At 36.9% G+C, this 15,516-nt stretch overlaps 1 protein-coding gene across 1 annotated transcript; it reads right to left on the reverse strand.

Annotated features, from left to right (window-relative positions):
- Positions 1-10,127: 10,127 nt before the first annotated feature.
- On the reverse strand, positions 10,128-11,458 carry sstr1b (somatostatin receptor 1b). Its single transcript, XM_056259113.1, has one exon. The coding sequence runs from the start codon at positions 11,351-11,353 to the stop codon at positions 10,238-10,240; it is 1,116 nt and encodes a 371-aa protein (XP_056115088.1). The 5' UTR covers positions 11,354-11,458; the 3' UTR covers positions 10,128-10,237.
- Between the last annotated feature and the right edge of the window lie 4,058 nt (positions 11,459-15,516).

Consider the following 15,516-nt stretch of genomic DNA (forward strand, 5'->3'; position numbering starts at 1 on the left):
CACGTAGTGAAACTACGCAAAGCTTCTAGGTTGTACGTCACGCATCACACACATGACCAGCGTCGGCCAATAGTGAGCCTATGTGTGACGTGCAACCTAGAAGCTTTGCGCTATATCACGGCCGTACAGAGAAGGAAATGATTAGTTGAATAAAGTCGTTATTTTTGTTTGTTTTTTCCGCACAAAAAGTATTCTCGTCGCTTGATAAACTTAAGATTGAGCCACTGTAGTCACTCGGACTATTTTAACGATGTCTTTCATAACTTTTGGACCGGTCAGTTTCGATCCCTTAAGAAGCCTATGGAGGAGTGATCCAGCTCTCAGATTTAATCAAAAATATCTTTATTTGTGTTCCGAAGATGAACGAAAGTCTTACGGGGTTGGAACAACATGAGGGAGAGTAATTACTGACAGAATTTTCATTTTTGGGTGAACTAACCCTTTAAGTAAATCCACTTCACCAGCTATTTACTCTTCGACAGCGATGACAGAAATATGCAGAGCGAGCGCAAAAACTAAAGTTCAAAGACAAAATTCGAAAGATGGCTGTGCGCTTGTTTCTCTGACGCATATGGTCTATAAATACACGTTTTCCATTAAGATTGCAGAAATCATGCTCAGGAAAACTTTGCATGCTCCTGAACGTTTATAAAACGCTAATGCATTACAAAATGAATTTTAATGTCTGTTATTAATATTCAGAACAAATAGTGTTAAGGAGCCCGCTGGCTCATTTGTTTCCATTAAGTCTGTATTTCTCCAATTACAGTTAAGCTTTAGAGAGATTCTGTTGCCTTGGGACTGAGCATCTACATGCTAGCAGATACATTCACTGTCTCAAGCTGCCTTCATTTTTTGCCTCGAAGACAGAAGAGTTTAAGTGTTGCTGTGAGATTGGCTTGGTAATGGGCTTTGGCATTGATTCAAAAATTCACTCGGATACTGTGGAGACCTTATTTAGTTCCACTGCATGCTTTTCACATCCATACACTAAAACTTGTCCAGGTGTTCTGTAATTGGTCTAAAGTTAAAAGGTTTTAGCAACCTGCCCTTTCTGTGATTGAGGGCGATACGTTGTTGGTCAAAATATATGCTCGGCACCGTGGGTATTACTTTGACAATCCGGTCACCAGTGTAGGTTCTTCGGGGGATTCAGTGTGATTAGTTCTGTCCATCTTGATCAACAGTAAAAGGTTTCAGTAGCAGGACTGAATATATAAATAGCACCGTCTTGTTGCGTTCAGCCTCATACAGTTGTGCTAATGTATGCCTGTTTCTTTTCTCGTTTATGTACCTCCTGCCGCATCAGTCAAATATTTAGCACGTAAATATTAATTTCTGTCATTTACTCACCCTCATGTCAATCTAAACCTGTATGACTTGCGTTCTTCCGTTGAACACAATAGGAGGATTTCTGGAGAATTCTCACAATGTATGGAGTGGAAGATTACAGTAAATAATGATTAAAATTTCTGGTCTCTTCACACAGAAACACAATAGACATCAAACAAGAAGGGCTAATTTAATTAACTAAACGCACCTGAACAGAACTAAACCAATCCGTAACCATGGAGACATACAGGCAGGGGACGGAGGAAGACTGAACTAATTAACAACCTAGAAAAATCAACCTAGAAACACATGAACAGAACATAACAGATCAAAAACAAATTCTAAACATGAACAAATAAACTCAAACAGTGACAGGTATAAGCCATGAACCAAACCAATGCTGCGAGGTGAATCATAACATTACAAACTTGAAAAATCGGACGAAAATACAAAGGTGCGAGACTGTGTACTTCACGGCTTTAGTGAGGGAAAGGACTACAATCCCATGAAGCATTGTGAACCGCAAAATCAAATTAAAAACGATGGAGAAATATCAAACTACTTATTTAAAAATGTCGATTATGTATATTAAAACAACATATTTTAAGTTAATTGAAAAATATCCATATATATTCAAATCTTTAAATATTTTGAGAGTGTAAGGAGACCGACTTGATTATGTCATTTGCAGTGCTTCATGCGAGTGGGCGGGGCTAAAGAGATCGTGTTTTGCTTGTTTCAGCTCTCTGATTGGTGGAATTTTCTGTACAGCGTCATGAGTAATGTAGTTTTTCACCACAAATTCTGCTATTAAACACGATTATTTTAAAACTAAGTTAAAATAATGTGGCTTCGACAGAGTTAAATAATAAGTTATCATTAAAAATAAATTTGAATTTCTCTATAGAGAAAATGAATGGAGGTTTAACTATTCTATTCCTTTATATTCCAAAATAATAACTTAATTTACTCTTTTGAATGCTTATACATAATATTTCAAATAAAATCTTTGACCATCAGTGACTAAAGTACAACATTGTGTGATACAAACTGGGAAGATTTCAAATGTGCAGTGCAAGGAAACTGAAGAAATCAATTCAAGTCAAGAAACAGTTAGCAGCTTTAATAAGGCAAACCAGACATATGTATATCACAAAAGTCTATAACAGTCATGGATGCACAAAGAGGCAGCGCATTATATTAGCTAAGGGTGTGTAAACTTCAACAGGATAATTTGTGTAAATATTCAGGCATTTTGTCTAATATGTAAATATCTGCTATGTTCAAGTTTCATGAGCATCCAAACTAAACGTAAATGTCTTGCAGTTTCTGTAACTGAACTGTAATACCCAGAATTTCTACCCAACACATTTTACATGTGGAAAAGAAGGCTGCGCATTTGAAAAATGAATCACAGTTTGCTGTTTCACTACATTAATCATTTATGTCGATTTTATTAATTCCCCTTAATAAAAGTAGTTCAGCTATGTGATTTTCCCAGAATCAAAGAAACTTTTATTTGAAGCAAAGTTTTGTAAAAGTGAACTCCTTGTTAAAGTTTGATAGAGGTGGCTCAGAGGTTGGTCTCAGCGATTCCACTGGCATAGAAATTGAATGAGAAAAACTTCGACAGTGGCAGTGAACTACAATCAGAGCACTGTGTGGAAAGATGTTTAATGCACATTTCGAGTATTTTAATGGCTAATGCCATACTACTCTTACTATATCTGCAGTATTATATTCTGTGCACAGTATACAAGTTTTATGTATGTAGAATCAAAGTTTTTATATGAATTAGTACTTTTATTCAGCTAAAGGATGCATCAAATTGATCAAAAGTGATTGTTTAAAAAAAACTATTTCAAATAAACACTGTTCTTTTGAACTTTCATCAAAGAATCCTGAAAAAATTCATGGTTTTCACAAAAATAGTAAGCAGGACAACTGTTTTCAACATTGATAGTAATAAGAAATTGAGTTTATTGAGTATTGAGAGTTTATTGAGCATCAACTCAGCATATTTGAATGGTTTCTGAAGGTTCGTGTGACACTGGAGTAATGATGCTGAAAATTCAGCTTTGATCACAGGTATAAATTACATTTTAAAATAGAAAAGAGTTGTAATAATTGTAATAATATTTCGATACTGGATTATTGTAAATGAAGTCTTTGTGAGCATAAGAGCCTTCTTTAAAAAACAATGTATGTTAGATACTTACTGAAATGTTTAGTGTTTTGTCAGTTTCACATATTATTCTATCAGTATTCTGGTAACACTTTACAATAATGTTTTTTATTAAGAACATTTATTAATACATTTTTTTTAAATCAAAAGTTGTTTTTGTTAACATTAGTAGTTGAACTGTGAACTAACATGAACAACTCTATTTATTAACTAACACTAATGGAGGTTGTGAGAAATGCATTGCTCACTGTTTGTTGATGTTAGTTATATTATACAGGGCTGTTGAATGCTTGAATCTGATTGGTTTACGAACATTCTAAACTGTGCAATTATTTTCAGGGAAACGCAGGACTTGAACACAATACATATCCATATCACCTTGCCAAATGATTTCAGTATTTTCAAAGGTTCTTCCAGCCTACAAAAGCAGAAGAACCAAAACCCACAATGACACTGACCAAGCAAATAAATACAGTAAACAATAAGATAAAAACTACACATTTTTTGGCACAAAAAAATGTTTTTTTTATGTACGGACAGAACATACTCTTTTTTTTTTTTTCTGCTCTCTCTCCACTCAAACGCACACACATACAATACGGACACACACTCGCACAGAAACACACTCGCACAGAAACGTGTTGTCAGCACTACTCTGGCGATTTTATCTGTAAAATAGTTTAACAACTTCAAAGTTACAAGACATGTCTTACTAGCGATGTAATAACAACGCTGTTCTTGAATCAGATAAACTTACAGTTTTGCCATTAGAGACACTGCTGCCAAACACTGTTGAGAGACGCACAGATTCAGGTATTTCATACACACTTGATAACTCTCTCTCTCTCTCTCTCTCTCTCTCTCTCTCTCTCTCTCTCTCTCTCTCTCTCTCTCTCTCTCTCTCTCTCTCTCTCTCTCTCTCTCTCTCTCTCTCTCATAACTGCATTATTAACTGCGTTAGTCTGCTATCAACAGCTCAAGTCTCTGTTATAGCTCTAAAATGACGTTTTGGAATAAGCAACGGAGGCCAAAAACCTGACAAATGTCTTGAAATACAACATCTAAACAATGTCTTGAGGTGTGGTAACCTTAGTATAAGTGGAATAATTGACTCTGGGCCGTTGAATTATTGAAATATAATGCAAACCGAGGTGGTAATGCAATTCAACGACCTGTCATCAATTATTCCTTACTTAATACATTAACTAATATTAACAAATGAGACTTATTGTAAAGTGTTACCAGTATTCTGTTTGTAGATTATAGCGATTATTGACCAATGACCAGTAGACCATGTTTGAACGGAGGGGAAGAAACTCAGCTATGGTAAGCTGTTCGCATCTGGTCATTGTCATGATAGTAACATCACCTTGAATGAACTGATTTTTTTTTAATAATGCAGAATCCACAATGCAGACTTATATTTAAGTCTGTGTCCTATCATTCACTCGCTATTGTTTTCATTCCATTGCTCTCTCTCTCTCTCTCTCTCTCTTCCCCTTCTCCCTTCCTCTCTCTCTCTCTCTCTCTCACTCATCTCCACTAATGTATTCACTTATGTGGCCATGTGTCCTTATTACTGGCTTAGCAGATGCTGACATTAGTATTAACACTGTGATTTGAGTCAGCTGCAGTGGATGATTATAAATGTGGGCCTAATCTTGCGACTGAAGGTCAACTCAGTGTTTACAAAGAGCATTAAAAAGAGTGACATTGTGCTTGTGAAACATAATTGCTACATGAGGGAGGAAGCATGCGTGTGTTTCTGCTCATACAGGGTCATTCGGGAGTACTAGGTCTTTTCTGTTTTGATGCTATAGTGAACTGCTCACAGTTAGTTGACTACTATTTTAAGAATTCTACTTGAATGTTTCATGCATGCTTTAGTGCACAGATAGCTTGTTTGCGGTTATGAAATGCTAGCATTCAAACTTCTGGAACTCAATACATTTGTATGGCTGCATTACCAAGCATGCTAATGAAAAAACTAGTCACTAACTGCAACTTGATTGGACTCAAAATTCAAATACACATCCTTTGTAGATGAAAAACATATCATGCAGACAAAAAAAAAAAATAATAGATGCTTCATCCGACTTCTCATCATCATTGGAACAATGCATGTTCTGGCATGTGTTTTTTATTTGTGTATTCTACTTTCCTGTGATTTATTCATTTGTTTGTATCTGGCCTGATTTATTAGCTGAACACATGGAAAAGTTTCCAATAAACCTGCATATCCACTTCTACATTGAGTCTCTTTAGGATGTGTTTGCTTTGACCATGAAATGTTCTTATGGTGAAACATGACGTAACTACTCCTGTGTCTGTTTCTTCCTAGTTAAAGGCAGTTTTAACTGTCAGGAGATAAAAATGAATCATGTCGCTAAACAAAAACCAGCTGTTTTTGCTGGATTTACAGTGTATCTGTTTTTGTGTGAGGCAGCAACTTTCTAAAAGAAGACTTAATGCATTGCGCAAACTTATGTCATAAGGTTTAGGGAAAGGAATGGGCAAACTTACAAACCCCATTAGATTGAAACCAATCCCTGGCTTTCTTATTTGAGGGGTAATGAATTGCTTGAGCAGACGAAGGGGCTCAAAATGATTGAAAATGATGCAAGAAGCAAAGATAAGCAGGCTTAAAAGTGGGTAGACTTGGAACTTGAGCATCTGTCTGTGTCGAGTTCAAGTGAATTAAAGTAGCATTCTAGCGAGCACCTTGTTCATCGTGCTTCTGCAACCGAAATAATTCTTCACTATGTTTTGCAATAGTGCTTCTCTAGACAATCAGCAGACGCCTGACTAGATTCAGTCAACTTTTTTATTCACTTTAAAATATCAACAATTTGGACCCACAACACAATTTTAAAGCAGGGTGACCTGAATAAAATTTGGCCATTTGCCTCACAAAATATAACAAAGAAAACCATTTAAGCAAGAACTAATGAATTATTTTGGTTTGGTGATATTGTGCGTTTAGGTATGCATTCAAGAGTAGAATCCACAAAGTAACTATTTTAACATATGTTTCATATAACATTGATCTACAATTAATCGACAATTAACATTATTACATAAAGATCACAGATGTAAGAGTATGGGGGATAATTGTTGTTCATTATAACATTTTCAGGGCAATCTTCACCAGTTTTTGATGGAAATTCTGTAGTATTTTTAAGGCAAACTGAGATATAACACGTCCACATTCCCTTATGACTTCATCTTGAGAACCAAATATTCTGACCTTGCTCTCCATTTGGGTGACCCTGCACTTACTACAAGGATGCGGTCACATAAGCAGCATTTCTGCAAAAGTTCTCAGGCAAAAAAATTAATAGTGTAGTAGGGAATCAAAAGCATCACTCACACAGAGGTCGCTTTCAAACCAAGCAGTTTCTGATGGTCAACACAGCAAATTTGTGTAACCAACTTGAATCTGAATGAAGTCTGCATGGGGAAACGTGTGTGGGTTTTGAATGTGAAGTCTTGCAGAGCAACGGTTAATGTGACCGCACTTTGATAAGGGGTAAATTATGGAGCCTCATGTTTATGTTGTCAACTAATCCCTTAAGCTCATTTGAATTAAAACAATGTCTACACATCAATTAGAAATGAACGATATTTAAAGATTCAACAAATATTTGGTTTATCTATACAGATGCACTGGACTGTCTCCTCTCTTTAGAAACAGAGAAGAAGAAATGTATGAACAATGCATGAATTACCATTTTCTGGGACTTTATCTTATGGATTATTTTTTTGATTATTGTAGACTAAAGGCTGGAATACACTACACAGATTTTTGCCCTGAACAAGTCAACGCTAGTTGCCCAAAGCCAGAGAAAGTCTGCAGATATTTGGCAATTGATCGATTTCACAGAAAATTGTATCTTGATCTTTAAGCTTATGATTCAGTCCAGTCGGAGGATATCAGACATGTTTGATATTTTGAGCCGTTTTCAGAACAGATTGGTTTAATTTGTCATATACCTCATTTGCAATGAGGCGAAGGTTTCTTTGTGAGTTGGTTGTGTTCGGAACGATTTGAAAGTGTGTGATCCTCAGTTGTTTAGTGTATGATACCTAATTTTAATCTGTTACCACTCAAAAAGTTGTTTTACCAATTACAAAAAGCCTGATTTCCGTGTAATGTATTCCAGCCAAGGAAATATTGGGGTAAAGTAGCAATGTAAGCAATTATTATTATTGTATTAATTTGACCTTGTAATTGTGCTTACAATTGCTCAGAATGTTCTTTCTCAGAATGAATCTTTGTTTATTTCCCTTAAAGGAATAGTTCACCCAAAAATTAAAATTATCCCGTAATTTACTGACCCTCAATCCATCCTATATGACGTTCTTCTTTCAGACGAACACAATCAGAGTTATATCAAATAACATCCTGGCTCTTCCCAGCTTTGTAATGGCATTGAATACAGCCTGAGTTTTTGAAGCTCCTAAAAGTGTATCCATCATCAAAGTAATCCATACGAATCCAGTGGGTTAATAAAGGCCTTTTGAAGCACATCAATGGGTTTTTGTAAGAAAAATATCCATATTTAAAACTTTATAAACTATAATCGCTGGCTTCCGGCAATGGCCGTATACGGGCCATTCCACCGAATGGGTGACATTTGCTTGTTGTAACTCTTCAAAATTAAACTTTATTTTTTATCTTTTTCAACATTGAATCTAATACTACACATATTTAACTATTCAAAATGTGTATTGGTCAATCTCAGGCAACTTTATTTATTTTTTTACAAGGTTTAAGCAGAAGATAGGCGCATGTTTTCTCAATCCTGTTACCGAAAATCATGTGCCATTTAAAAAGCAAGTTTAAAAGCATGTCAATTAATTCCTTTGTTTTCTCCACAAGAAAGGGTTTATTTAAAGAAATTGTTGGTTATATGTTCAAAAAATTGATATTTGTGACAATAAAATCACTATTAAGGCAAGGTGTATTTAAAAAAAAAACACACAAAGCCATTTTTTCATTTTAAAGAAGACCGAAGCCTCAAGTTTACAATTTTTTTTAGAATTTAATTTATTAAATATTTGTATAAATTATGGGCCAAACAAAACTGATAAAAATAGTGGTTTAATTTTATTTTTTTAGAAAAAGAAAAAAATAGTAACAGGACTGAAAGTAACAGGATTGAGTTTTTAAGCAAAAAGTTATCAAATACATGGCATATGGCCACATAGCTAGATGCTAATAGCATGAGGACACTGAGCCATTTCTAGTGCCTTACCAAAAGTTAATATTTTTAAAATAAACAAATTAAATCTAAGAAAAAGTTTAGGTAACAGGACCGTATGTTGAGATTGACCTTCTCAATCATAGTTACAATTTCATCAAATATACAGAAATTGAAATGAGAGGACTTACTTATGGTCGCCCCATTGCCTTCAGAAGATCCAGATGATGCAACTTCCTGTTGAAAATGTGTCTTGTGGAATATTCTACGTTTTTCAGAGGGGGGATGTAATAGGGTAACAGGACTGAGTGAAAACCCGGGGACATGACTAAAATGTGTATTTTATCTAAAATATTAGATCAAATGTTTTTTTCTTTTTTCCTTTTAAAGCAGATTGGATATAAAGTCACACAACAATGCAAAAAAAATCTGATTTCTGAAGGATTTTAATCATTATATTTCATGGTAAAGTTTAGAGATAGAGAGTGGGGACATGCAGAAAATGCTATTTTTTTGTGTTCTATGTAGTTTTTATTAATGTTTTTAATTATACATTTTAAATTTGTAGTTAGCTTAATGTGCATGACATTTTGCTTAATAATAAAATGTATTTTAGAGTTAATTTTCATGCAATTTTATACATATAATGTCCTGGGGACAGAAATGTCACCCTTTCGGTGGAATGGCTCATACGCATTCGAGTCGAGTTCAGTTGGAACCCGACGTAGGATTTATTACGTAGCATAAAGTTAGGCGATAATTGACAAAGGCAGAAGTGCCGAGGTTAGAGCAAAACAAAACGCTGGTCATGAATGAGAAGTCTAAAACAAGAAGTTATAAAGAACATTTTCGGAGGATTTCGATATAATAGAAGAGGAGCTACATCCTACGTTATACGTCGGGTCAGAGCTCACGGTTCTACCAGAACTCAACTCTCTCATGAACACCAGTACAGCCGCTGCTGGAAGCCAGGGATTATAGTTTATAAAGTTTTAAATATGGACACTTTTCTTACAAAAACCCATCGCTGCACTTCGCAAGGCATTTATTAACCCTCTGGATTCATATGGATTACTTTTATGATGGATGGATGGATGTGGTTTATTCAATGCCATTACAAAGCTGGGAAGAGCAAGGATATTATTTAATATGACTCCGATTGTGTTCGGCTGAAAAAAGAAAGTCATATGGATTGAGGGTGAGGGAATGAGCTCTCAGCCAGTGTAATTAGTGAAGTAATGAAGGTATAGTTCACCCCAAAAATGAAAAATTCTGTCTTCTTTTCTCACCCTCATATCGTTTTAAACATTACTTACTTTCCTCTGTGGAACATAAAATACTTCTTTCTTTTTTTTTTTTTGTCCAAGCAATGGAAGTCAATTGTAACTAAAAGGTTATTCAAAGCACCTTCTTTTCTGTTCCACAAAAGAAAGAAAGTCATACAGGTTTGCATCGACATGAAAGTAAGTGTGGTGAACAATCCCTTTAAACTCGAACACTCTGACTGAATAGCCTCTCACAGAGTTGTTGTACGGGACGTGCAGGTTCCATTGCGAAACACCATGTCGGAGGCTAAGCACTCCTTTGGAAAGTCCTTTGGGCCACATGTGGTCTGACGCCGTAGGGCGACAGCGCAATAGTCCACCTGCTCGGCATCCAGCCCGTTCTCCAGCCAGCGGAAGCAGATGATACGCTGGAACGAGCGGCGGAAGTTGTCAGACACAAATCCGTAGAGAATGGGGTTGGCGCCGCTGTTAGCGTAGCTCAGAATGACAAATAGCTGAGTCACCATGGGGTCCGGCGGCTTGCAAAACACACTGATCAGCTGCACAATGTAAAACGGCATCCAGCAGACCACGAAAACGGCGACCACCAGCAGCACCATGCGTGTGATCTTCTTTTCAGAGCGCCGGCGCTGCAGCCAGCCCGCTTTGAGGCCCACGGCTCGCATGCGGACCACGATCAAACAGTAGCACATGCAAATGGCTGCCACTGGGACCAAAAAACCCAGTAGGAATGTGTAGACCACAAACGCTTCAGACCACAAGGCCTGAGGCCATAGAAAGTTGCAGTCCACTCCACCGTCCTGTGCCGGGACCGTGTCTGCAAATATAATGATGGGCAGAATCACAAGCAGCGAAAGCACCCACACGCAAACGTTGACCACTTTTGCGACGGTCGGGCGACGGTAGCGAGCCGCTTTGATGGGGTGCACCACGGCGATGTAGCGGTCCACGCTCAGCACGGTCAGGCAGAAGATGCTCGTGAACATGTTGATGCCGTCCACGCTGAGAACCAAACGACACATGAGCGAGCCGAACGGCCAGTGGTGCACCGCGGCCGAGGTCGCCAGGAACGGGACGCTCAACATGAAGAGTTCGTCCGCGATGGCAAGATTGAGAATGTAGATGTTGGTGGCCGTCTTCATCTTGGCGTACTTGAGGATGACGTAGATGACCATGGCGTTCCCTGTGACACCGACACAGCACACCAGTGCATAGATGGAGGGGATGATGATCTTGCTAGCATCAGGTTCAGAATCATAATAGTCATAGTCACCAGTCGAGTTGAAAGGCAGACCGGTTGAGAGCATGAAGCTCTCGCTGCCATTGTATCCAGCAAGCTCCGCCATTTTATATTGTATTGTATTGTGTTTGATATGTTTACCCAAATTGGGCCTCTCAGTTTGAGATTTCCAGTCAATGTCTTAATGGTGTTGTGAAGTCCGACATTCTCAAAATGTCACCAATAAAACAAACGGAATATCTCCAAGAATTGTTTTTTTTTAACCTTCAAGTGTCCTTGAATTTTTTTGTGTGCCAAACCAATAATCAGGTCCTTATGTCGACCCAGCAGTCTCATCTCCAGCTTCTAAGGGATTCATCTTCAGAACTCAAAAAATCTGAAGTACTAAGCAGACAAATTGAAATCGGAAGGCGAAATTGTTGCATCTGCAAAATTCTATGTAGGAGCATTCTTCTTCAAATCCCAAGCAAACTTGTGCTCGTCTCTGAGAGTGTGCAGGTGTTGAAGGGCACGGCTCACTGAGCATCTTTCAATTTCTCATTCTTGGCAGGGGAAAGGCATTCCAGCTCATTAAAAAGAAATTGAGTCTGTGAATCAAAGTATTACGATGTTACTCTCCACGTGCTCTTGCCTCAAGAACAACCTCCCAGTGGAGAATTGATCCACAGCATATTGTTGAATCAAGATTAGTTCATCTAGAGTTGAAGTTGTTCCATCGTACCATCATATAATAGATGAGTTTTAGAGGTCTATCACAGTTGGCTTTCTCTCGTTGATGTTTCTTGCTCCAGGCGTCATTAAGACCTATAAAAAGAAAAACCTTGTTAGTTAAAGGTACTGATGGCAATCCTAAGGGACATCTGCTCACTCAAAAAGGTGAAAATATCAATAGATAAGTCAAAAAATGTAGACTTTAAGTTGATTATTCTTCCCACATTTGCTAATAGCTTTTTTTAACCATAAATCGAATAACATTTGGTGAGGTTTATGCTCAGAACTAAAATAATTATTTGCCAGATATTCACCAGAATTATTAGAAATTTTGGTCCACTTGGTAATTTTAAGCAATGGGATATTTTAGAGATTTAGATAGAAGCAATATTGAGATATTCATAGTAATTGTAATAGAATTGTAGTAGATGTAGAGGCAGTGTTCATACTAATAATAATAATTATAACAAAGATAAAAATAGTGGCGATAGTGGCGGTAGTACTTGGCAACAAACAGCATTCATGAAAATAAAAGTAGGAGTGGTAGTAGTGGTAGCACTGTATTTTTAATAATAATAATAGTAATTATAATAATACTTTTAGATCAGTAAATAAAATTATTGTGAATATACACTATTCTCTGGTCCACTTTAGACATTCTGCTAGCTATAAGTAACTTTACATCTACATGTCAACTAGCAGTCATTAGAGTATTAGTAAGACTGTCTGATTAATATCTGCTACCATCTACACTTTATTTTGAGACATTCTACTGACTATAAGTTACTTTGCAACATGTAGTCTAAGCCGAACCCTAACCTAACAGTCTACTAATACTCTAATGAGAGTGGTTTTGAGACACCAGTTCATCCATGTCTGACTGTGTGTGTCTACATTTATTTGCTGTGGTTATAAAATGGATTCAGAGATTAGAAGTGAGATATTCTTGTCATCCTTGTGATTGTGAATGCATGAGTATGTGTGAAGGCTCTCTCAGCCCTGTTCAATTACAAGACATGAAGATGCCGAGACACCTTTGACATCAGTCTGTTTGCTCACAAAGAGCAAACATCCTGCGGTAGGACTCGGCCATGGTGGTGCCAACCAAATGAGAAAGTAATGAAAAGGAGAGGAGAGACGGCACAAACCCCTGCTCCTCCTCACAGCTCAAGCTGTGCAGCTCGTGCCCCTGATCATCCACAAGGCAAATGCAGTGTTAAGCACAAATCTGGCAAGCTAATAATACGAATGGCTGGAATACAAATGGCTTTATAATGTATAAAAACAGCTAATGCTGAAGAAAACAACCGAAACTGCATGCGAGCAGAATTTTGAGCAGATAATAAATAAAGCTTGTCTTCTCCCCTGGCATTCGATTTTACAGTTTCAAACTGAGAGATAAAGATCCATTCAGAAAGATGGAAGGTTTTGCTAAATCTGGATAATTCCAAGCGCCCTGTTGTGTTATACAATCCATGCCGTGGTGTGTTTTTATCCTGGGGGCATTTTTCAGTCATTTTAAGCCATTTCTATGCCAAAATAGGTCTAAATTGCACCCGAACATTTTTTTTTTCTTTTAGGAAAATGATCACCCAGGTAATTTCCTCAAAGAAAAAATGCCCTCATTCTTTGCTTACAATATTTTTCTGTTTTCAATATCAAAAAAAAAAAAAAATTGCATGTATACATGCACAGACTTTGTGACATTGACACATAGCCTACCAAACTGAAATGAACAGATTTGACTTGAGCTGAATAATAATTTGAGCTGAAGTGAATGTTTCATTATTGATGAATTTTGCAACATTAACACTGTTTTTTCCCCCCTCCTGTTTATTAAAGTGAAGCTGCTTTGTATTGTAAGTGCTATTGGATATATTAACAAATGTGACATGACTTAATGTGTTTTTCAATTGAAAGGACTCCAAAGGCTTAATGCGCATATTTTTATGCATCATAATAGCGGCTTCTTGTTTACAGAGAATTGTATGGGTCACCATACAGATATAATACTATAAGCACAAAAAAAAAAAAAAAAGATTCTGTGCTTTAATGATACATACTTAACCGTTATTTATCAAATGCAGGAGAAAGAGAAATTACATTATTTACAAACCATTTCAGAGCTCTATAGCCTGGTATGTAGTGCATTCCCTGCGGTAATATCCATAAGGACACTCATGCCAAAGCAAAAGCCTTTTCAAGAAGCAGTGGACATTTCATGTCTGTCATGTGATGTCTTCTTTTGGTCATATAGGTGTGAAGTAATGCTAGAAGGCTTAAAGAAGCATGGGGTGGAATAGAAATGAGGATGACACTAAAGCGAGGAGGAACAAAGCACAGTTGAAAAGGAAATTGTGATGGGGAAATGGACCTTGAGCAGATACAGATACACAAACAGTGAGAAGCAGGAGCAGAGAGCATGGTGAAATAAAAAAGGACTGCGAAAGAGGAGCAGGTCACAGGTGGACCGTCTCACACTTACAACCGAGTGTGAGTTAAGACATGCTGGAGGAGCTCATGATGAAAGATAGAGAGGAAGATCATGGGAGAGTGAAAAAGAGGGAAAGGGAACAAGTGAGAATGGGTTCACAGTGGAGAGGGAAACTCCATCACTGTTCGCTGACATTTCCCTCAAGCTACAGAGTGTCTCTCTCTCTCTCTCTCTCTCTCTCTCTCTCTCTCTCTCTCTCTCTCTCTCTCTCTCTCTCTCTCTCTCTCTCTCTCTCTCTCTCTGAGGTCACAGGATGACTTGTAACACAGTAATGATCAAATCTAGTTTAAAAGTGCAAAGTTCTTAGAAATATATCATTTTAAACGTTTATACCATTTTCACCAAACTTTGCGATTTAATGTCAAGTGATGCATCCATCAGGTACATTTTGTTTTTGCCATAACCTAGCTTCACTTTTTTTCTGCAGCTTTGATTCATTTTTAAATATATCCTAAGTTATTATGAGCATAATTTACCTTTTGTCCATACATTTTCAATTTTCAAAACTGTCCCAATATCTTGAAGGTCTCTTTCTTTATAAGCAATATCCTTTAGATTAAATCACAGCAATGGGCCATGATTTGTTACTTTCTAATTCTTGCATGCTTTGCATAGGACTTGAATGAATATTGAAATGAAGTGATACTTTATTTGTTTGTTTGTTTGTTTTTTACTGAAGGGAAAGGCTTGTTAGTGTTTAACGCTGTTATGTTTGACATATGTAATCTTGAAATGTTTGTGGTAATCATTGTGCTGAAGAGTTTGACAACATGAAGGTAAACTCTACGTTGACTCATAAGCAATGACTGTGTGCAGTGACAACAAGTAATATCTTTTTTCATTAAAATCCATGCCAAATTAGTTACACGTCGTAGCATGTGCTATTATAGCTGTGAAACAGATAAGAATTACTGGTTCCTAAAATCATAGTGACTTAATATTTTTGAAAAATCAACTTAAATATTTGTGTATATGTTATAAATGAAGTACCTCTAACTCAATGTAGTTTGTTGGTTGAAAACAATTTGTTTCGAAGTTGTCATAACTCAAAAAAATTGATGCAA

This window comes from Rhinichthys klamathensis, unplaced genomic scaffold (assembly GCF_029890125.1).
Source record: "Rhinichthys klamathensis goyatoka isolate OS25496 unplaced genomic scaffold, OSU_Roscu_1.1 h1tg000165l_1, whole genome shotgun sequence".
Lineage (NCBI taxonomy): Eukaryota > Metazoa > Chordata > Actinopteri > Cypriniformes > Leuciscidae > Rhinichthys > Rhinichthys klamathensis.